At 44.7% G+C, this 24,034-nt stretch overlaps 1 protein-coding gene across 1 annotated transcript in view; it reads left to right on the forward strand.

Annotated features, from left to right (window-relative positions):
• CASZ1 (castor zinc finger 1) overlaps positions 1-24,034 on the forward strand; it is an 81,908-nt gene that overhangs the window by 46,948 nt on the left and 10,926 nt on the right. The window contains exons 5-15 of the mRNA XM_074161448.1: positions 2,935-3,025; positions 5,109-5,273; positions 7,811-7,983; positions 8,725-9,593; positions 11,587-11,728; positions 12,910-12,973; positions 15,539-15,699; positions 19,164-19,286; positions 20,682-21,017; positions 22,745-22,943; positions 23,455-23,626. Coding sequence (XP_074017549.1) covers positions 2,935-3,025; positions 5,109-5,273; positions 7,811-7,983; positions 8,725-9,593; positions 11,587-11,728; positions 12,910-12,973; positions 15,539-15,699; positions 19,164-19,286; positions 20,682-21,017; positions 22,745-22,943; positions 23,455-23,626 — 2,495 coding nt within the window. The remainder of the gene's footprint in view (positions 1-2,934; positions 3,026-5,108; positions 5,274-7,810; positions 7,984-8,724; positions 9,594-11,586; positions 11,729-12,909; positions 12,974-15,538; positions 15,700-19,163; positions 19,287-20,681; positions 21,018-22,744; positions 22,944-23,454; positions 23,627-24,034) is intronic.

Below are 24,034 nucleotides of genomic sequence, written 5' to 3' on the forward strand. Positions count from 1 at the left end.
CTCTCTAAGCATGCTGACTTCTTTATTTATTATTTTTATTATTATTTATTTATCTTGGTTTTTCTTTCTAACTCTTGCCAGATCAAGACTAGTTCTTTCTGGCCAAAAAAAAAAAAAAAGTGAACCGATTAAAGTAAAGGAAGGGGGAGGGGGTTGTTCTTGTAAAAATGAATTTGTGTACCTTTATGTACAATTTAGGAGTTTGGATTTGCATATCAGTGTGATTAAATGGTCTGTGAGTTTGCTTGTTTTAGGTGTGTTTGTGTCTGTTCGTGTGCATGGAAATTGTGGGTACGTTCATGTAAATTAAGAGGGGTGTTGATGTACCTTAGAGTATGTGCATGTAAATGTGCGCGTATGTATGCGTGTAAGTGTGTGGTGTGTAAGCTTTCCTGTTTTGAAAAAGCTAAACAGATGCTGTGCTTTAAAAATTAATAGCTTTGAACTGTTTCAAGTGTCAGAAGAAACACGGGATAAATATAACCCTTTAGGAGCCTAACCTCACAGACGGAAAGAGCAGAATTTCCCCTTTGTGCTGTGTTTGCCGCTTCCCTCCTTCCCCAAGCACACGGTTTGGTAGAACACTTGCCTCTCCCTTCCTGCGCTGTAGACAACACACACACATTTTTGTGGCACGTGGAAGGGAGGGCAGGAGCTCGAAGTGTGTGTTTAGCTGTCTCTTAAACCGAGCCCCTTGCTCCTGAGCTAGGAGCAAGTCCTAGTTTACTCCTGCTAGGATGCTTCAAGTAACTCAGCCCATACAGTTTGATCTCTTCGGTGTCTCCCCTTTTTTTTACTGCAGTTGGCATCCCTGGTCATTTTGCATCCTCACTTTGGATAATATTTTGGACTGCTTTGCTTCAAAGGTGTATATTTGTCAGCATGGTCTTTGCTTTCCTTTTCTCTTTACCTGCCCTGCACTCCACAGTTTTCCAGCCCTGCACAGCCCTTTGCTCTTTCTTTCCCATCTCATCAGTGAAAAAGGGAGGAAGCTTTCCACAGAGCAGTTTCTTTCCTCTAAAGCTGCTGACCTAAAGCCCTGAACTAGCAGGACCAGTTGGTTCAAGCTACATGTACCTGGTTAACGCCATGGTGACTCAGGCTGCTGCCTGTGCCCTGTACTAGCCCTGTACTAGCCTCGCAGTTGCCCAGGCCTCGAGCAGGAATTGCTTCCCCTGCTTTCGGTTCCACACCTTTGTTTGTGCAGCCAGCCTTGCTGTTTGCCTTGTGGTTTGTTTCTTCTCCGCTGCTGAGGTTTGTTCCAGTTTCTCAATCACCTGTTCTGACGTGATCCTGATTTCCTGCAGTATTTCTTCTCCTTCCCCAGGGAAAGGCATGTCTGCTCCTGGCATCTGTCCCTGTCTCCCTTTGTGAATGCTGAGGCAAAGAAGTCATTTAATTTTTTAGCAATGTCTATCTTTTCTGTCAATTAAGTCCCCTTTCCATGTCCTAGAGGCCCTGCTGTCTCCACAGTTGACCTCCTCTTCCTTACTGTGCTTCAGAAATGCCTTATTTAGTACTGCTTTTCATCCTGACTTTTTCTATCCTGTAGCTCAGCGTTACCTCACCTTATGGTGATCCATAATCTTCCCGGCTCCTGCCCAGTTCCTAGATTGCCCCAGGACACCCTCACTCCTCTCATTTTTCCTTTTCTACCCGTTGCCCTTCCTTGTTTCTTTCCCATGCCCTTTATCATATGCATTCCCGCTGTGTTTAGCACTAAGTGACGTGAGGAACCTTTGAGGAACCTTTGAGCAGATGGTACTTTATCTTTGAATGTTTCCCCTCTGAGTCCCCTTCTCTCCACTGCTTTTCCCTTTCAAGCTCGTCAGCTCTTCCAGGGTCCTCTAGAATATACATCAGAGAGTTCATTGCACTGATTAGCCCCATACTGGATCATCCCCTTTTCCCAATTACTGGTGTGCCTATCAGTCAATACATATCATGTACTGGCTGTTTGTAGACAGATATTTTATGGCAATTCTGCCTTTCTGGGGTTTTTTTCCACCCTGTATGTAAGGAGTTTCCAAATTTGCTGTGTGGAGTGCTCCGTGGTGGCCTGCAGGAGTGGATTGGGTGCATGTTGTGGGCTCTTGCTTCTTGAGTCCTACTTTTAATTGCACTCAAAGGCAGGCTGAAAACCCTGTTCTTTTGCATTGCACTGTTTTCTGTTGTGACCAAATACTGTATCCACATGGAAAATAATGATCAGCCAGGCTGTCGTGCGTGGGAGATGTGCACACAAGGTTGAGATGGTCTCCCTGTAACTCTTCATTCTGTTCCTGTTGATCCATCTCACCTATCTTTCCATTGATCTTTCCGTCTAACTGAAAGTTCCTACGTAATCTTGCCGTGATCATCTTCTATCTGCGTGGTTTACCATCTAATTCACTGGCTAGCAATCTTCTCTGTAGTGTGACACCATACTGTGATTTAAAAAAAAAAAAATCTTGAGACATAACTGGTACAAACAAACGAATACCTGAGCTTTTCCGAGGTCCTACCTAATTTAGAATCCATATTTGGCTGATTTTTTTGTCGTCTTCTGGCGTTGGAGATTTCTGAAGCTCACTGCTGTGGTATCTAAAGTCACACAAGAGAATTTTAGAATTGTATGATATTTAATACAAGGAACCCTTCTTTCTTACTCTATCCCCAACGTAGATAATGGAGGTGAATTTCAAAGGAAAAGGGACAGATTAGGGATGTACAAGATCTGAATGATCCTGCTCAAGAAGCACCTTTAAATAGTGACAAATAAGAGAGCGGGAGGGTCACCATCCTTGGAGGGGATAAAGGAGATGGGGTTTAATGCCATAAATATGTTGGATGAAAGCAGAAATGGGACTGACTTTATTTGTACCTTACGGGCACTACTGTCAGGACACTGTTTTATTCTCGCTCCCTTTCTTTCTCCTGTTCTAATGTCTGCAGGTTCTCTGGCAGTCAGCACTGTGGACATATACACTGTGCGTACCAGTACAGAGAACATTACCACTGCCTTGACCCAGAGTGCAACTACCAGGTAAAGGAATGGTAAAAAGTTACCAGCACAGCTACTTGAACGCAAAGGGGTACAGCCAAGGGGAGATGTGTGTCCTCCTGTGCTCCCCCCTGGCCCATGCACGCACATGCCTCTTCACTTTTCCACTCTGAAAGAGGGCAAGATAGATTTTGAACTTACTAGAACCTTATTTTATTCCCATTTAACCTAATTTAACACCATTTAACTAAACCCAGACCACTATAACGAAGAGCAGAATATAGATCAGCTCAAGTCAATGGGAACCACTCCAGATTTACATCAGTGAAACCAAGAGAATAAATTCTGCTGTGTTACAAGTTGTGCCTGAAACTAGGAATGCTGATCTGTTAGTCTGTCTCTTTCCCTCCTGCTGCCCGAGTGACACTGTAGCAGCAGTATCTGCAACAAAACACCCAATAAGACCAGCAGCAGTCTGGGATTTGTGGGGAAAGCGTGGGGGCAGGAGCCATGTGGGATGCTGTAATGACTGGGAGAAGTGCCAGGGTAGCGACGTCAAGCCACGAGTCACGTGCTGTGTTTGTTTACCCTCTTCCCGGGTCTGTGAGCTTGACACTGCCATGTCTGTGGTCAGGCTGCGTGTCTGTGAGTGGGAATCCCAGAGTTTGCCTCTGCTGTGCATCAGACACAGCTTCAGCCCCAGCCCAGGGGACCTCTGGGTCTCAAAGGAGCAAGTCTGGCCACAGCAGAGGAAGTTGATCTGGATCTGCCAAGCTTGACTGTGGGTTTCTATTGATCAAAGGAGAGTTTCTCTCTGGGATGCCTGCAGTGGTCTTCCTAGCCTAGCATTTGGTAATTGAGATGAGTCTGTCCCAACTGTGACACGGCTATCTCTGCACCAGAAAGAGAGAAACACAAAGGATGGAAAGACAGAAAAACCTATTATTATGATTGGCCTCATGATTATTTCCTAAGGAGTCTGGAAGCTGCTTGCAAAGGAGCTGTCTGGTCTCGCAGGGAATAAGGATTTAGGCTGCTTTTTAAAATGCAAATTATTTTATGGCTGAGATATATTTTAGAATAAGTAACGCTCTGTAATAAGTGGGCACAAATTAACGATGATTGGCAATAGCAATCCTGTATGTACGCCCTGGGAAATCATACCTCTGGCCTCCAAGGGATTCCTGTTGAAATCTATATCCATATATTCCCGTGCCAATACCAACGAGATTGATCAGGATTGATATTATAGGAGGAAAGAGTGGAAGCGATAATCATTTGTTTCCTATGAGGGAGACTAGAAAAGTTGTTAAACATTAGAATACAGGCCTTTTCAATTACTCCTCAAAATAAATGGATATTGATTTCTTTTTTAAAAAATCAGATTTACTTTCCCACCTTCACTGTTAAATATTGATGTCTGTGGGAAACAGAAATGAAAAGCTTCATTTCAAAGGCACTTAGGCTGCTCTGACAGTGGGGTCCCCCTTCTTAATTCAAGCAGGTAGAGGATGAAAAGGATATTCTGGTCATACGGATTTAGCTCTGAGCTCTACCACCATCTTTTTCTGTGACTGGAAGAAAGTTCCTTGTCCCTGTTTTCCTAATAAAGCCATCCTACCTTGTAGGGGAAGGCACAAGACTTACAATGGGAAGATCCTATAAAAGAGTAGAGTGTTTCTCCCAATTTCTAGTCTGACATAAATGTGGCAGCCAGTGTCTTGCTAACCACTACAGTGAGTGATTTGGAAGCTTGCGTTACTCTTCTTGTAGGCTGTTCAGTTCACTGCTTGCTTTCTAACTATAGCAGTTCTTGAGATAGTAGCAGCTAAAATTATGTTAGAAGAAATGCAGTCTTAAAGCTGCAGGGAGCATATTCTGGACATGGCCCCAGTGTCATGTTTACTCTACAACTCTTCATGTGTATATACTTTCCCTTTACCTAGAAGACACATGCACACAATTCCTCTTTAATCTGACTCTCTTGGGGTGATTACTGCTGAGCTTTAAACTCCTGATACCATAAGTTTATTAACAACAACAACAAAAAAAACCACCCTCCCCCCAGAATTACTCACCCACTCCCATCACGTGTGTCTCACTGTCTGTCTCTGTATCTCTCCAGAGATTCACTAGTAAACAGGATGTGATTCGGCATTACAACATGCACAAGAAACGTGATAATTCCCTCCAGCACGGCTTCATGCGCTTCAGCCCCTTGGATGACTGTAGCGTGTACTACCATGGCTGCCACCTGAATGGGAAAAGCACACACTACCACTGCATGCAGGTAACCGCTGGGCCGTGGAATAGGTGGTAGCACACGAGGCAAATGAAGTGCCATTGTTTGAGCTGTGTCCTTTTTGGGGTGGACTGAAAGGATTCTTGAGCTCGGGCAGCCCAACACTTCCCTGTTAGAGAGCAAGGGGCTCTCCTGAGGCAAAGAGGAGACATTTGTTGCTCCCTTCTGATTCAGGCACCTCTTTGAAGGGTCTGTGCCCTCTCCTCACTGTACTTGACCTGTCAAATGTTGGGAAGGGTGAAGGGAAGCACCTTTCCCTGTTTTTAGAAGCCTTGTGCACGCAGTGAGGCAAAGCAGGGCTCAAAGTTTTCTCACAGTCTTGGACTTCACTTGTGCAAACAGGTCCCGTTCTCTGAGATTCAGGGACCTCTCGGATGCCACTGCACAGCCTCTACTCAGATCTGATCTGTCACTCCCTTGAAATCAGACTTTTCTGTGACACATCTGCCCTTTAACACTGGGCTAATTTCCTCCATAATCAGTTTCTAAAGTAATTAAACTTTAATGTCACATATCCAGACTTAACACCCCTGGTTCTCCTTCACCAGTGGTACTTGTATGTGGTGTAGGCTGGGAGCTTTCTTTCAAGAGCCAGCCAGGCTTGAACAGCAGCGTAACCAGACTTGGGAGCTGCTGCACAGATGTAACTGTGACGCCTTTACTGTTTTTAGACACGGACACACCAGATTGTTTGGGTCTTACCCTGATCGTTCTCCAGATTAGAGTGTTTGATATGTGTTTGTTTCATTAGAGTTGTGGCCTCAACCATTGCCATAAGAATGTGCTGTAGTTACAGAATAATCAGGCAACCCTTGGTGAAAGCTTTTCTGTTCTGAAAACTCAGGTCTCACTTCCTGCCCTATCCCATCAGTTTAAGACCCCAGTTAAAGTCACAAGGCCTTAATCACATGCTTAAATGCTCTGCTGGACTAGACTTCAGCATATGTTTAACTTGAAGTCAGGTAAGCTTTCTGAAGTCAATGGGGCTTAAGCACATACTTAAATGTTAGGCATGCACTCAAGTACTGTCCTGAATAGGGGTTGGTTTAAGCATGTGCTTACAACATTTGATAAATTGAGAACTTCATGTGACTTTCTCTCGAGGACATTTTCTGTTATGCTTCCATAATATTGATTGTTTAGTTTCTTCAATTGACCAGGATGGGTTTTGTTTAGGTTTTTTTCAGAGTATGAGTGTTTCACAGCTTTAACTCACTCCTGAGTTCAAATAGAGACCCTCATTTACACAACTATATATGGGTAATTCCATCCTGTGCCCACTGTCTTACACTAAAATAATGCCCATGTAAGCAGTGTCCTACAGGAAAGGTGTCTGAATATAAACTCCCAATTAAAGAAAATACTGCTTAAATGGCAGAATTTGTGCCATCCATCTCATGGGGGTTTTTTTCTTTATGTCCATAATTGGTGTGGATAAAATTCAGTTAGTTGTTTATATAAACTGACATTTTTTTAGGCTTTAGCACCAAGAGCTACATTGCAAATTATTCCTAAGGAGGTTTTTGTTTAATTCTTTTTTTTAATGCCGTGCAGGGTCTGTCTTTTTTCAAGGTGTCAGTGTGGTAAGAGAGAGGCTCTTTTATATTAGAAATAGCTGGAGATCTTTTTTATTTTTTTTTCTGGGTATTTGTCATGGGTTTTGTTATTGCCTGTTTGAATCAACCTGGGCTGAACTAAGAGGTGGTGTTTTTGTTCTCTTCACTTCTGAGATGGTGCAGGCATTGGCACACGTTGTGCTACAGAAGAAAAGAAAAAAAAAATCCTCCCTCAGCAGGCCTGAGGACGTTTTCAGATTCCAGTGTTTTTTTACTCAATATGGCAAAGTTGCCCGCTTTACCCAGAGGAAGGCAGGTTTTCAGCATTCCGTCCTCGTCACACCATTCCCATTTGCTGCACGAGTTTAAAATTATTGAAGTGGTAGTCTTGAACAGTGACAGGGAAAAAAAAGTCACTGGTTTGCTAAGATCAGCTGAACATAGAAACCCTATGCTTTGCTAGAATGAAACCCATATATTACAAGCTCAAAAGAGTGGCCTCGTGTTGCACCACCCTGCCTTACCTCCCAAAAGGACTAAAGAGGTAAATAACTCATTCCCACTCAATTTTGTATTCCCCAAATACATGAAAGTCCTACTTCGTTCCGTGTCGCTCCGAGATAACAGAACGTAATGGCATCTGTCAGTGTTCTTTTCTCCTTAAGAGCAGGAGCCCTGCTTACTGCCTGCCTAAGCAGGCATGATTAGCTGGTCTTTTATCTCTTTGCATCCTCCCCTTTTTTTTCTTACTGTTTCATGCCCAGAATGTTGAGGTTGGTGGGGTTTTTTTTCCACAACTGCTCTATCAGTCTTTAGATTGGGAATTAAAGTGATGACTTAATACTCCTAGGAGAAGTGCATAAATGGAACTATTAAATGTGTGTGTGCTGCTCATGTTTATTATTGCTGGTAATAATGGTAGGCTGTTAAAACACTGTGCTGATGACTCCCTGTTTTGGCCTGGGGTAGGTGGGTTGTAATAAGGTCTATACAAGCACTTCGGATGTGATGACCCATGAGAACTTTCACAAGAAGAACACACAGCTCATCAACGACGGGTTTCAGCGATTCCGTGCCACGGAGGACTGCGGCACTGTGGAATGCCAGTTCTATGGGCAGAAAACCACTCACTTCCACTGCAGGTGAGACAGCAGGGAAGGGGAGGAATCCTGCCTCAGAGTTGTGTGGTCTGTTTGCCTCCTTCTGCCGAGTCATAAATTCAGGAATATCCACAGAGACTTGATTTTCCCTGCTGTGACCTCAGTACTGCTCTTGAGAGAGCTCATGCTCCAGGGCAGATGTGATTTCTAGGGTCTTGCCACAGACCACTCTGAAGGCAGGAGTGTGACCTGGGGAAAGGGTACCCACTAGAAAATTCATCCTAGAATCATCTGGGAGAGAAATCACAGTGCTCTTTAGAGTTCGACTGAAGCAGGCCATTAACATACTGTTAATGGCGCTTCCATGCTGGAGTTCTTTCCAGCCAAGTCATCCAGCTCATCTGTTTCAGGGCCAGACTCTGCTTCTGTACACAAATGCTCTTCTATTGATTTGTGTTCTCAGGAAGAGTAGGAAAGCACAGTTTGTACCTTAGTCCCCTTTAGCTGCTGTTTTGGTTGGAACTTTTAGTGGTGGGTGCCTGCATCCCCATGTTATTGTGGCTGTTCCTCAGAGTGGAGTGAGATTCCCAGCTCTCACATGGCAACATTTTTGCGTGCCTTGGTGTCAGAGGTTAACCCGCATAAAGCTCCTCAACCCCTTTGCAGCCAGGGCCAATGTCTCATACTGGTCCCGGTCCTTATCCCAGAGGGAGGCGAGTGGCAGCAGTTGCGTTGCATTTCTAGCCCACACAGCCAACACTTTCCTCCTCAATGCCTTTGCAGGCGACCTGGGTGTGCATTCACCTTCAAGAACAAGTGTGACATTGAGAAGCACAAGAGCTACCACATCAAAGATGATGCCTATGCCAAGGACGGCTTCAAGAAGTTCTACAAGTATGAGGAATGCAAGTATGAGGGCTGTGTCTACAGCAAGGCCACCAACCACTTCCACTGCATCAGGGCAGGCTGCGGCTTCACCTTCACCTCCACCAGCCAGATGACCTCCCATAAACGCAAACATGAGCGCAGGCACATCCGGAGCTCAGGAGTGCTGGGCCTGCCTGCCTCTCTCCTGGGGTCCAAGGATAATGAGCAAGAGGAGTCCAGTAATGATGACCTTATTGACTTCTCCGCTATGAGCTCGAAGAACTCCAGCCTGAGTGCCTCCCCCACCAGTCAACAGTCTTCCGTTTCTCTTATAGTCCCAGCTGCACCCTCCTCTGGTGCTGAGCTTGCTTCCTCACAGGCCAGCAAGTCTGCCAACAGCATGACACCAGCCACCAAGATCTCTGGCCTGCTCTCTCAGGCTCTTCCCAGCAATATACCCTTGGCCCTGGCACTCTCCAACTCAGCACTTCCTGGAACAGCTGGATCCTTCTTCCCCATCATCCCTAGTCGGGTCTCTACACCACTTCCTGCCAGCTCTGCTAATCTGATGACTCCTGGCTCTTCTGGCACCAATCCAACATCATCTGCTCCTACAGATTCCTCATCCCAGGCCATTTCAGGATCTGGTGAGGCAGCAGCTACTTCTTCTCCAGCTCCAGCGGCATCTATAATGGAAAGGATCTCTGCTAGCAAGGGATTAATCTCTCCTATGATGGCCAGGCTGGCAGCAGCTGCACTCAAGCCTTCTGTGGCACTTGAAGCAGGTGAGTTACCCTCATCCATTGTGCTAGTGGTGGGAGGAAAGAGGCCTGATGACTTTGAGAGGAGTGAATGAGAAGCCACCCAGTTTTTCATGGGACTGGAGGTGGGGAGGGAGTAGTAAAGGAACATGAAGGGGATAATAAATTTGGTCATGTCCAGTCAACCCTTGAAGAGGGCAGTCTTGGCATGGATTACTGTGGAGCCTGGCTATACCCATGTGGCCAGAAGAGAGGTAGGAAACACAGCTTTGCCCACAAAGGGAGTAGGCAAGATCTGAAGGAAGAGTGTTGGCGTGTGTATTGCCTAGTTTGCTGTAGGCTGTAAAGAGAGGTACACTGTATTAAAAATAGAAATGCAGAAAAAGCTTGGCCCATATGATTGGCTTGCAGGCCATACAGCAGCCTACGCCTTCTCCTGCAGACTATGGAGTTTTGGCTGGACCTAGTTGTGTTGATCCTGTAGCTCATGGCCAATTGTTTTTCAGGTCTGGGGGGTTGGTTCTGGGCTCCAGCTCTGTTGCCCCAGCTGTGGGTTTAGAGACAGTGTTGGTCCAGTCCACAACCTGGACCTTTCTCCTGTTCGGTTCTTGCAAGCTGGGCTTCTTTGTCCCTGCAGCTCCCTGAGCTGGAACTGGCAGCAGCACCATGAGAAGGGTAAAAGATGGGGATGAGAAGTCCCCTGGGGCAGCCTGGAGCTCCTCCTCTTGCCACCCAGACCTGGGGCAGGTCATTGCCTGTGCCCAGCCCTGCCAGCAGGGACATGGGGCTCCCTCAAGAACACAAGACCACAATCTCCTGCTGAACATGGTCAGCTCATGGTGGGCAACATGGGGTTGTGGAGGGGAGGCTCTGCCTGGCAGCACCCCAGGGCACTGGGCTGCCCCTCTAGACTCCTTCACTGGGGCGTGGGAAGGCCAGGCTGCTGGCCCACAGGGGGTGAGTGCTTGCCCGTGTTCCCTGCTACCCAAGAGCAAACGAGGGAGTAGGACGAAGTGATCTGATTAAAGAGGGAGGGGAACTTTCACATACTTTTAAAATTATTATTTGAAAAATTGTTTCCTAAAGCAGAGAAAGGTCATTGAGGGAACTATTTTCCTTTATTTTTTAATAAAATGCCACTTGCTGTCTGAGAAGCAGCTCGCCGTCAGCTGTACTGCCGGAGGGTAAATTAATATTTTAGTCACTTGGGGATTGTGGAAAAAAGCTCTGCAGACATGTTCCTGTCAGCAACTTTTTTTCCCTCCTTTTTTCTTTGCTGTTCTTCCTAATTTTTTTTCTTTAATTTGTTCTCCCATTTTCCCCCCTTTCCTCCTTTTTCTCTTTAATTCTCTTTAATTTGAATTTTTCTTTCATGGGCTCAGCACTAAACCTCCCTCCCCCCAAAAAAAAAAAAAGAATTCCCTGGTTTTGTGGGGACAACGTGACGGCGGTGGCAAGAGGTCGCATGGTTTGAACCAGTCCCATTGACTGTCACCTTCGATAGCCCCGACAGGGCAGATGCTCCTGCTGGGCACGCGCAGTGGCAGGCCATCGCTGTCGCTACGGCAACGCTGGGATTGGGGACGAGAAAGGGGGCTTGACTAGCAGTTGAAAGCTGCCACATTGCCTCAGCATTAACAGAGTCTTTAATAAACGCTTAAGAGGCAGCCCCGCAAATTAGTTATGACAGTTTGTGCAGAGAATCAGGTCTCCCCCACGCTCCTTCCGCCCTTCTCCTTTAAAGGGCCCATAGCCTGGACAACTTTGACATAATTTTGCAATAATTAGCACTTGAAGAATTTCCACGCTGGAGTGGACGTCAGAACCCATCATGTCAGCTTGGCAATAAACGCTGACCAGCAATCCCAGCACTTCCCTCCCCCCACACTTTTTCTTTGCTTTTTCCATTTATGCACTGGTGCTAGTGATTTAACTTACTTACTTGCCATTGTAACCTCATTTTAGACCTACATTTTCCTTTTAATTTTTGCATTTCATTTCGGTGTCTTTCAATCAGGGAATGGACAACCAGCAGCTCCCGGACGGTTCAATCCAGTTCAGGTGAAGCAGGAACCTGCGGAGGCCATGGGATCGTCTTCTGCCACCAGTCAGGACTCCTTGCAGGAGCACAGCTTGGACCTGAGCGTCAAGGATCATGGGTGAGAGAAGCGTGCATGCAGGCACACTTAGCTCTTCCCAGCATTGAGCTCTGAGAAGTTTCCGTATCTGTAGTAGGAGAGGACACAACATGTTGATGAAAGGCAATTTCACGGTGGCTGAGTTGGGCACCCCCAAACTGTAGGCAGGGAGGCTCTCTGTAGTCCCCCTCAAGTGTATGTTCTCCAGACGTCCTTTGGGGCTCACAGGCACCTACTGACTCTTTGACAAGAGCCTCACCTCTTGTGCTCCTCTCTGGAAAAAAAAGAGCCACTGGCAAAGCTCCTTCTTTCACTTAGATATTCTTGCTGATATCAAGAGCTGATCGAAGGCTGCTCCAATGCCATGCTTTTTCAGCACACTTTTAACAGGAGCATTTGCACTGATGTAATAGGGCATTGAGTCAGGTCTAAGAGAAGCACCTTCCAGAGAAATTGGGCACACAAAACAATTGGGTGTCAGGCTAACTCTGGTCTGGGTCTGGCATGTGCTAATCCACAGCTACAGTGATGAGCTCTTGCACTTGAACAGATGTGAATGCGTCTGTCTTAAAGAGCATGGCCGACTCATCCAGCATCTATACTGAGAACAGGAGAGCTTGGGGATTGTCCTGTGGGGAAAAAATACACAGGAACTGATACTGGGGATAAGTGAGCTTGCCTCACTTTGACCTTTGTGTACATTCCTTTCCATACTTATTTAAACTAGCCTCAATTTGGGACCCCAGCACGTGTAGTCTACTAGAACTATTACTGATGCATGTGAAATGCTAAGGTTGACTTTCAGCAGGCTTAGCTGTGGCCATAACGATTGTGTCCCTGGCAGTGCGAGTCTTCCATCAGCATCAGCCCTGCTTTTGTGGCATATTTTTGAAAGTTCTAAACCATGGTGTGGGTTGTGAGTCAGCTAATAAAACAGCGTGATGGTGTGGACGCTGGAGGAAGGGGTCTGGACTGTTTAATAGCTGAAAGAACTAAATTCTCCAAACTTGGGGCCCTCTTTCTCTCCATCTTGGCTATCACAAGTAAAAGAGTTCGGCTTCCCCAAGGGAGGGTGGGCATCATTCTCTTCCTCCGGATGCAGCAGGTGAGGAGTGAGGCAGCTTGAAGGGAGAAGGATTAATCTCAGTGCTCACAGTCCCTGTGCACATCTTAACTAAACCCTGTTGGTTTGTGTGTTCCAGTAATGAATCAAATGGCCACACAGTCTCGGCAAATTCATCTCTTTTATCCTCGCTTATGAATAAGGTAAGAGCCATCCATCAAACGCCTTTCATTCCCCCCACCAAGAGAAATTAAAGCTGCGATGGCGGGGAGGGGGGGGGAAAGAGATGCGTTTGTTTTTTAATGTTTTGCCTCTAATAAGATGAGTTTGTACCATTTAAATTTTGAGACCATTTTTCATCGGGTATAATTTCAGAGCCACTGCTTACGAATTAATTTAATGAACTGGCTGAAGAAATATATTGCAGCCTCTGACACCTTTTTTTTTTTCATCCTTTCTAGACAGAGGAGGGCTCCGAAAGATTTTTTTTTTTTTTTTTTTTTATCCATTTTTATTTCCAGAACCTGGCAACTTCTCTCTCGCTCTCTTTTTATAGTTACTCATTTTGTTTATTTACTTAAAAACATTTTCTTTCATTGGGGGAGGGGGAGGAGAATAATTTGTTTTTATGAAAGAGAAGATGAAAAAAATTAGAAGTTTTGAGCCAAAATCATCAATTTCTGTCTTTCTGGTGTGAGTAATGGTGTCCAACAGAGCCCCCTTTACCATGTTCTAGAATATTTATTTTAGATAATGCACGATTTCTTTTTCCTTACTTTTTCCTTAAATTATACATCATCTCAAATATATATTTCCCTTTCACATGATAAATTCTACTGTACCAAGATTAATTTTGCTGTTGTATACAACTGCAGTAGAGATCAGGGCAGCCTTTGAGCCATGCTTTAATATTCTGCTGTGTGATAGGTTTTACAGGCATAACTATTGCCATCCCCTTGGCTCTGGGCGTTACATGCATCAAGGCCATATAACCCTCAAGAGAGGGCAAAGTGACTTTGCCTAGTAATCTCTCGCCTCCTTTCTCTCTTACTTCATCACTTTTTTTTCCCTGTGTTGTTTAATTTCTGTGTTTATCATTACGCCACTTTTCTCCTCCATTGGCTCTCTGTTACACTGGGGTTTTGATGTTTCCTTTTAAACTTAATTTCTTATTCATTCCTGCGTATTGTCCCTTTAGTGATTCCAAATACGCAGCTCTTTCTCTAGTGAATAAACCTATTTAGTAAGTCTGCTGTCTGGGGTCCTGAGTCATTCTGGAGGCCTCAGCTCAGGGAGATTCTGTTTCAATAGATACTTCGCTTGAAAGTCTCCAGGAGGATACGAGATTTAAGCATATGCTTAGAAATAAGCATTTGTTTGTGTGCAGCCCTGCCTAAGATTCTTTATGTTGTGCAAAGTAAGCGTAGAACAGGTACAAAATACAAATTCTTGAGGTTTGTTCTTTTTTTAAAGAAGGAATGGGATTAACTGATGACATAAATCAGCAAAGAATAGAGCCCACTGATTGGAAGGAGCCTATTCCAAGACTGAGGATTGCAGAATCAAGCTCAGTGTGTTCAGGAACACATCGCGCTTGCTTCTTCCTCTTGCTGCAAACGATTTCTGTTTGTGGAGGAACCCTTCATTATTTGCGTAGGAAAAAGAACCCTTTGCAGAAACTGAATGCCCAGCAAACACCAATGGAAAAAGACGACCTGAATTTCAGACTCCAGCCGTAAAGAGCTGCAGCCTCCGCATAGCAGCAGGGGCTTTACCTTCAGGGGCATTAAGAGAGCCTCAAATAGCCAGGGTTCCTGTAGCAGATTGCAGTTTATTTAGGGGGGGCTGTCAGACTTAATTAACTGATATTTATAAAGGGCTTCAAGATCCTCAAGTGGGTGGAGTTTGTAATGGAAGTATTGGGCCCAATCCTGCATTTTACTCATGCTGTGAATTTCACTGTTGTTACTGGAGGTAACCGAGAGCACAACAAAGCAAGAAGGGCTCTGGGAAGTTGTGCGTTTATTCTGAAAGAAAATTTTCTCTCTCCACACTCGAGTAACTTCTTTTTTTCTGTCCTGCACATCATATGCCTGGACCTCTAAACCTTCTCTGTAGAATCTATTTGAAGCCTTTCACACAAGGCAAATTGTGAGTCCAAGTCCTGCTTTCTGGAGGATGTGTCCATTTAGCACAGAAAGTGACATAATTTCTTTACTGAAGTGAGGAAGAATTTTCCAGGAACGTAGTGGAGCCAGAATTTTTCCCCATTTGAATGAGATTTCCCCCCTTCCACCCCCAACTGATCGTCACTTTAAAGAAAGAGACATCCTTGTGGCTGGGATGATTCCGAATAAACCAGAGCTTACCAGTTCTATCACTGGCTCCGTACTGAGACCAGTATTTTGTAGGAGCTAGATAGGGTTATTCATGTTTAAGCCTGCACACCTTTTCCATACTCCAGGTATGTCTCTCTTCACCTCAGTTTCTCCATGTGTAAAATAGACGTGATGCTTCATTACTTTACATGAGAGCCATGAATATTAGATGGGCACCCAAGCACTTTGTGATAGTTGGGTGGAGGATGCAGAAGAGTGAGGTGTTATTAAGTTTTGCTGGTGCAGTTAAGGCAGCCTGTGCAGACTTCTTGTCTTCTCTCTTAGTCTTTGAAGACACAGCTTTCTGGGGGACGGTCCTGAGGGTGTCCAGACTGGCAGTGTCCACAGCTGTATGCTGGGCTTGATGCAGTGTCTGTGTTCTTGTTCCAGATGTCCAAGACCAGTGCCAGCCTTGGCAACCTGCTGAACATTAAGACAGAAGGAGATGGCAGCCAGGCTGGGGCTGGAGAGCCAACACAGTACTTGGGCAAGGCGGTGAAGGCACTTGTCCAGGAGAAGCTCTCTGAGCCATGGAAGATGTACCTGCGCCGGTAAGGAGAGTGTGAAACTGGGAATAGAGGAAAGGGAAAACTATCTCCTTTGAAAAGTGCCTGGCTAGTTAGTTCACACTTGAATGCAGAGTTCTCTTGAATTTAAAGGCCTAATTTTGTGATGTGCTGATCCCCTTCTGGAGTGCATTTAGCCCTCAGTCCCGGCTGCCTGCAGTAGGTGTTAATGTCATATAAGAAATACCGGTCGTCCACATAGAATTATTTTGCAAAGGGATCTTGAGAGCCAGCTATGAGCACGGATCTACACATGGTATTTATAGCTTGGACTTCACTTTAGGCTCCTCTCTATGTCCCCAGTCTGCAAGGGCAGGGGACCGATGGCAGCTTGCTCTTAGCGCTGAACTTCTGTTGTACCATGTTCAGTTACTACACACAGATCACAGAAGCCTTAAAATGCTTGTTGTGGCATTTTCTCTCATCATAGGAGCAGACCACTGAAACAAAATCAAGAGTATGAGGGGTATGGGAACTGGGATGGTTTCTGCTGGTTTTGTTGTAGACAAGGAGGCTTGAAAGGAAAGTGGAACAGATACAAAACTCACCCACACAGACACATGCACATACATGCCCAGACAGACACACGCTTTGAGAATACACAGATACACCCAGGCAGACACGCATGGGTCTGTGCTCTGACACAGATCGTCGCCTACAAATGCCTGTGGACACTTTGCAAATCACAGGCTTCAATGGAGAAGACTGGAAAAGTCTTCTAGTCCATCTCTCCCTGGTCGGTGCGAGATCCTTCCCTGCAGTCTATTTGCATTTTGTCCAGCCTAGTTTTAATTATGCCAAGCCGCGTGGCTATTTTCTTGTCTCTGGGAGCATTATTCTACCACCTAATGTTTCACTGTCATGATTTTTTTCATGGTATGCTGCCTGAATTTCCCTTTTTGTAATTTTGTTGCAGTTCTCCTGGTTATATCCCCTTGAACCACAGCAGATAATTCCTCTCTGCAGTTGGAGTTCACCCCCTTCAGATAGTCACAGACTTTTAGCATACCATTTAACCAAGTTTATTTACTTCCTTTAATCTGACTTTGTAAATTAGTCCCCTCAGCCTGCTGATCGTGTTGTTGCTGTTGTCGTTCTTGCTTTTCCCTCAATGGGTGCAGAATTGGGCTGCCATTCCTGTATCGCCACTCCAGACATAACGAGCTTCCTGCCCCCATATATACAGCTCACGATTGTGCTGCCTTGTTTGCATCTATACTGCATAATGTATATGGATCACGTTTACCATCCGCTGTTACGCAGGATTGCTTTTAATGGTGCTCTCACAAGTCCCCTATGTATAAAAACACCCCCAACCCCCCCAGGTGTATTAGCCGTATATTTCCAAATAACAGCTCTCGGATTCTGAACCCGCTCCCTTCTCTTGCAAGGCCTCTTGGTGTTATTTTTCTCCTCTTGCACTGGTGTTGCCAACTCCTCCCAGTTTAGTATCTTCTGTGAATTTCATTAACACGCTGTTTACTCCTTCTCCTACATTACTAATGAAGATGTTAAATAAGCTCAGACCTAACCGAAGTCATCCTTGCAGCATTCACAAGATACCTCCTCCCAGCTCAATATGTTGCTGTTTGTCATTAGCCTTTGTTTACGGTCCTTCAGCCAGTTTTCAATCCACGAGGTAGCATTCACATCCAGGCCAATTTGAATTAATTCTAAGCATATGCGAGACTGTATCAAAATGCTTTACTAAAATCCAAATATATTGCATCCCTTCATCCACTAATTTTGTAATTCTATCAAAAAAAGCAATTAAATTTGTCTGGCAAGATTTATTCTTTATAATCCTGATGCTGTTTATTGCTCATGGTTCCTTTATCCTCTAGATGTTTAATGATTTTCTCCTCCCTCTTAATATTTGTTCCATTACTTTACTGGAAGGAGAAGTTAAGACTAGAGGTATGATAATTGCCAAAGATCACTTCTCTTTTTTTTTTCCCTGAAAGAATCAGTACCTAGATTATTTTTTTTTTTATTCTTTTTTTTTTTTTTTTTTGCCAGTTTCCTAGTACCTCCCTCTTCTCTGTGGCTTAAAAGATAGGAAATAGTAATGCAATCAGTTTGTGAGTTAATGTCCATTGCACTTCAGGACATACATCATCCAGACTGGTTGATTTGTGCATATTTATATTTTCCAACCAGTCCCTTTATCTGCTGTTCTAGGTGGTCTTCATTTTATCCCTAATGGTCTGCTTTGTCTTTAGTTTTCCCATCCAAATCAAATTTTATAAGGCAGCCGTTTTTGACTCATCACCTCCCATTTTTATTGGACCTTCTTTCGAGTACCGTACCTCTTGTCCCTGATAAAATAAACCCTTATCTTGCAGTAACTTGGTTTCTTACCTCTTACCACACTTTTACTTGCCTCCATCTTCTCCCTGCAAGCCTTAACTGACTGCATGTATTCTGTATCTACTGACCTTCCTTCTCCAGTACAAGATTTTTTTTCTTTACCCTCGAATTGCAAAGAGTTCCCTCCTGGGACCACACAGGCTGCTGTTTGTTTCTTGCTTTCCTGCTCATCAGAGCAATTGTAGTTTGTTGTATCTTAATTATGCAAGATTCCCCTGTTAAGTTTCAAATCCTTCCTGCCAATGTTTTGTACTTGATTTCTTGATTCCCTGTGACTCTGGAGTTTCCAGAAATCACATGGATTTGTGCTACTGAATTTATTAAGTCTGGAGAATCTCAGCAGTGGATGAGCAGTGAAACCCTGCTTAGTTGGTTTTGCCCTCTTGACCATTTCCCCTGAGATGACAAGAGGCATCTCTTAGATGATGGCTTTTGCTCTGTTTTTTGCATTGCAGCAAAATTGGTTCCTCCGTACTTCAGGGATCGTGCTTTTCAGTATTTATGTATACGAGGCTGTAATTGCTCTATAGGCAATACTTCACCTCTCCCATCTATGCGACACCCTGTTGTTTCAAGGTGGGGGACGGGCGGGTTCTGGATCTAAATTCTCTTGAACCACTGTTGTTTCTTGCCTTTCACCGCTTCCAGTAGATTGAAACAGAAAAAAACCACAAAAAAACCTGTAGTGTTTTAGCAGTGTCCCCTTGGTCTGCATTTTCCCTTAATTTTCTAACCTTTGATCACTCCTCAGAGGCTTGGCTTTTGTACATGGGGCGCTTAAGAACACTAATGATTTTCATCTTTTGTTTCAGAGTAGTTCTGTATTTTGCTCCTACTAAAAGTGAATGGGAGTGTCTCGGTCAAGTTCAATTGGAGAGAAATTTAAGTTCTCGTTCTGTATGTTCAGATCTATAGAGCAGGCAATAATCAAGGAACAACACCAGCAGTTTGTGCAGCAGGGACAGTGACCTTAGAAAACAGAACAGTAGTAGAATTGAAAAACAAAGAAGATGTGACTGTTCCAGCACTGCGTCTCTTCTGGGGCTTTCCATAAGATGCCTGTTTGTCTGCTTTGCCAGGTTTGGTACCAAGGATTTCTGCGACGCACAGTGCGACTTTCTCCATAAGGTGCATTTCCACTGCGTGGTGGAGGAGTGCGGTGCCCTCTTCAGCACCCTGGATGGAGCCATCAAACACGCCAAGTGAGTAGAGAGCCAGGCCTGGAAACCCCGCAAGCACTCCACAGCACACACACTGCAGGACATGAGGGACCTTACTGAGTGACTCTGTTCAAGAGCAGGAACGTGGGCAGTCCTGAGGGCAGCAACTGGGGCATCTACATGCTTCCTCTGTGCTCAGCTAAAATTTTTGCAGAACACTAAGTGCTCTTTAATTTTCTTTCACACTAAATGCACTCAACTTGTGAAAAAGAGGTGTCTCTCACAGCATTGGCAAGGCTGAGAACTGGACACTTGTGTTTTTCCATAGCCTGCTTGACAGACTATGTGTTCACGGAGACCCATATTTCTCACAGCACACAAATACACTATACAAAGAAATAAGAAAATATGGGAGGGAGAGGATCTTGTAAACCCAACCGTTGTCACAGGATACAGCTGTTTTGTGGAGTAGACAGCTCCCTATCAGTGGAGTGTAGAAAGCATTTTATTGTTCTTTGTCTTGTCATGACAAATCTCTTTTAACAAGTTTTCCCTAGCCCTAGTTTATATGGTTTTGTTTAAGAGGTTCATATCATGTGGATAAGGATCCCAAAATGAAGCAGTCAAACTGTCCAGCAACCTCCTCCTCACCTTGCCATGTTCTATATTGTAAACCCTTTGTCATTTCACACCATTTTGGAAAGTAGCAGGCAGCCCAGAGTTTGGTAGCCAGAACTGTAGGCAGATAATCTGGCCTGTGTTACAGAGACTGTATAGCATGCTCAGAACTCGAGATGACTCTTGGGTGAAGAATGAATTTCCAATATGCTCCCACTGTTAGAGTGAGGAGACTAGCAAAGAAAGGGTGGAATATTGGAAATTTTCCCCGTTGCAGATTTCTACAGAGCATAATCTGCAGTTCAAAACCACGCCAAGTTCCTTTTAAAGGCAGTGGAAGATTTGCCCCAGTAAGGAATGAATAATGCCTTCAGTAGCTGGTCACATGACTGATTCTGGAGGGGTTTAAAGGGAAGAAGATGTTGCAAATTTTAAGACAGAAAGATCTGTCTGCACAGTGGGTCTCTGGTGTTGGATGGTTCCCTGTGGTTTGCTACTACAAACTACTGGCTTCTCACAACAGCCGTGGGCAGGTGCCCTCATAGGTGTATTGATCTCACTGACGGCAGCGAATCTTCCATCTCTCTGATTTCAACGCGTTTTTGCACCTTTCTGTCTCCACCCCTCTTAATAAACTCTCTTCTCTTCACAGACAGTCTAGGAAGCCCCTAAGTCTTTCCACGAGTTTGCAGAGCCCCTTTTATGATTCAACCTCAGCTAATTTGTTTGTAGACTCCTGCCATGTTCTTGTTGATGTTTAATCAAGTTATATGCAATGGTCAAGAATTTTTATGTCTGAATTACACTGTCTTTTTGCAGTTTTCACTTCCGAACTGAAGGTGGAACTGTGAAAAGTAACTCCGAGTCTCCCTTCTCAACTGCTACTGAGAATAAGGCTTCACTGGCCCCTTCATCACCATCTGCTACTTCTGTCACCATGGCAAGTGCTCCTGCCCTCGACGTGCCCACTCCAAGTCCAGCTACTGTGCCCTCTGCCCCCACACTGCTTGCTTGGAAGCAGCTGGCTTCAACCATACCCCAGATGCCTCAGATCCCAGCATCAGTGCCTAACCTGGCAACTTCACCCTTGGCAACAACTTCCCTGGAGAATGCCAAGCCTCAGGTCAAGCCCGGATTTCTTCAGTTCCAGGAGAAGTAAGTTGTAGATGCTCCTTGGCTCCTTATGTCCTCTCCAGCCTTGCAATCCCCTCTTTACTGCTCCTTAGAGCTGCAGTGCTACATCTCTACATCTCTATTCACCCACTGAGACCTTCTGTCTAGAAAGAACTCCAGGCTTTATCTCACAGAAAATTTATTCCTATAAAGTCCAGAAAATAGCTTCAGTTTTCCTAGGAAAAAAAACCAGGATTTTTGAGTACACTTAGCAGCGCTTTTAGGTACAAGTTTAGAGGAGAGAGAAACTTGCTGACATATCACTGAGGCCTTTTTTATACCTCATGAGAGGTGAACAGAAATACATGCGCCTTTGCAGTATTTTTGACACGAGGCTACAGAGGAAGCACAGCATTTTAAAGTTTTCAGCATGACACCTGACTAACCCACCTCCAGATCTTGCTGTGAGTCTGAGACTATCATGAGTTTTTGCAGTTGAGCGAAAATCAGTGGGCAACTGAGTGCTCCGTCATGCAAAGGTGAGGTGTTCCTGCAGCAAAGTACCCAGAACTAACCAAGAGTAGATGTTTACAGATTGCTGATGAGGAAGCTTGCTGGATTTCTCCTGGATTTGTCCCCAGTGAGTTCTGTGGCCTTTTCCTAGGAATGCCACCTGTAACTCAGTATTACAGAGTTTGGTTTTTTTCAACGAAGAAGACTGGGGGTCAGATAGTGGAGGGGGCACAAGTGCTTGGACTGCCTTACCAGGAATGGGTCTCTGAGCAGCTCAAGGAATAGGGAGCAATTCTCTCTCACTTCAGATTTGTCAGAGTTTTGCTGTCCTGGCTGAACTTCTGTACAAGTCTAATGAGTCTCCTTGAATTCTGTTCCTCTGGTTTTGTCGTGTTAGTTTACAAAGTAATTCTCAAGGGAGGTGTCTGGCAGAAGGTAATGTACCTTGCTGAACTTCTTTTAAAACATTAAAGAAGTTTCACAGTGTTGCTGTGATGATGGTGTTATTTCTGTTACGCAGAGAGAGAGAGAGAGGGGAGCACGGAAGTTATGTTTTATGGGAGTCCAGGATCAGGTTAGGCATTACAGCTTAGTTATTCAGGCTGGTGGAGTATAAGTCTCTGGGTCGTATATTGGGAGTCATTTGTCTGCTTTCAAAGCAGTGTATTAATTCTGTTTCACGTGTCTGAGTAGGTATCGTTGGGTACAGTGCTTGGGATCCAAGAGACCAGTGTTCAGCTACCTCCAATCTGGCCTCTGTTTGTGCAGCCAGAAATCCATGGAATGGGTGGGAGGAGTAAGGTACCAAAACCATTTAGCTGATTAAATAGGCCATTCCTGATTTTGTCTAATGAGGGGAAGCCCTGGCACCTTGCAGTGTGCGTGGCTGAGAGTTTCATTTCACTTACACAAAATTGAGATGGGAAGAACTATCTGAATCCATTGTGGTAAGTACAGGCAGAAAGGGAGAAACAGCATCCATCCAGCTCTTGAGAGAGAGTTAAGATGGAAGACTACAGAACCCAGCATGCATTGCTGTTGTTTTAATAATCTTAATCAAGAAAGTGCACTAGCTTGGTGGAATCACAGTATTGTTGCCAGCATTGATTTTACTAAAGAGGAAGGTGGCTATGGGAAATACGTAGGCCATGTTTGGAACAGAGGCTTCAGCTGGGCTCCCCTTGAATTAAATTTTGGCAAAGAAACAAATGTGTGAAATGAGTGAAGGTGATGATTGGGTTTTGGATGTGTTCCAGCGATCCCTGCCTGGCAACGGACTGCAAGTACGCCAACAAATTCCACTTCCACTGTCTCTTTGGGAACTGCAAGTATGTGTGCAAAACTTCTGGCAAAGCAGAATCCCACTGCCTGGACCACATCAACCCCAACAATAATTTGGTGAATGTGCGAGACCAGTTTGCTTACTACTCGCTGCAGTGTCTCTGTCCGAACCAGGTAAGAGCCATTTGAAGGCAGTGTTCCAGCCTAAGTGTGTGGGAGAAGAATGGGAAAGAGCAAGTAGATACCCAGTAGGAAGCGAGGCTGTTTCATTCCCGGTCTAACTGCACAACCGTGGAAAGGGTCTTTATTAGAGTTTTAGCAAAATGTTTTATTTAATCAAATTGACACTTTCACTGCTTTTATGTTTCTTTGACTTGGGTGAAGTGGACAGGCAGTTAGAGTGATGTAAGAGACACAGGATGAAATAGAGGAAAAATCTGTGATGAATACCAGGGAAAGCCACAACTTAGGTTTGGGATAGTTCAGTGTAGAATAGTGCAATACAGAATACGTGACAGCAATACAAGTTTGCATTGCAGCTTGTGGAAGATAAAATGGATGTGATCTGCTGTATCAGTTCAGGCCTCTCTCTCCTGCCTCAGAGGGACGGCGTTAGTAGCAGGCAGATGAGAGTGCATTTGTTTTAGATATGCTTAAAGCGACCTGCCTGTTTGCTCCCCTCTAGCACTGTGAATTCAGGATGCGAGGGCATTACCACTGTCTTCGTCCTGGCTGCTACTTTGTGACTAACATCACCACCAAGCTGCCCTGGCATGTGAAAAAACACGAGAAGGCAGAGAGAAGGGCAGCCAACGGCTTCAAGTATTTCACCAAGCGAGAGGAGTGTGGCAGACTAGGTGAGTTTTCCTCTCTTTCCCCTGTCATCTTTCTCACGTGGTCTGTCCCATGTCCAGGCTAAGAATGCCATGAGTTAGAGCCTGCGAGTTATGATTAATATGTATTTGGTCATTAAAGCACTAAACGAGAAATGGAACAAAACAGAAAACAGTTGCTGATCTGCCTGAGTTGAAGCATGTTGTCCCAAGTAGACCCAAGTTAAACGCACAGAAACTGTAATATAGAGGATTTTTTTATATATGTGTATATATATATATTGGTCTGGAGATGTAGCTTCCCCTTTGTTTTTCCTTTTTATCTAATTGTCAAGGCCTTTTTTGTTTGGTTAGGGTTTTTGTACTTTGTAGTCTTTTGGGCCTACTGCTTGTCTTGGGTGGAGTTAAAGGGTGCTCTGAGCGCACCTGGAG

This window comes from Numenius arquata, chromosome 20, assembly GCF_964106895.1.
Source record: "Numenius arquata chromosome 20, bNumArq3.hap1.1, whole genome shotgun sequence".
Taxonomy (NCBI): Eukaryota; Metazoa; Chordata; class Aves; order Charadriiformes; family Scolopacidae; genus Numenius; species Numenius arquata.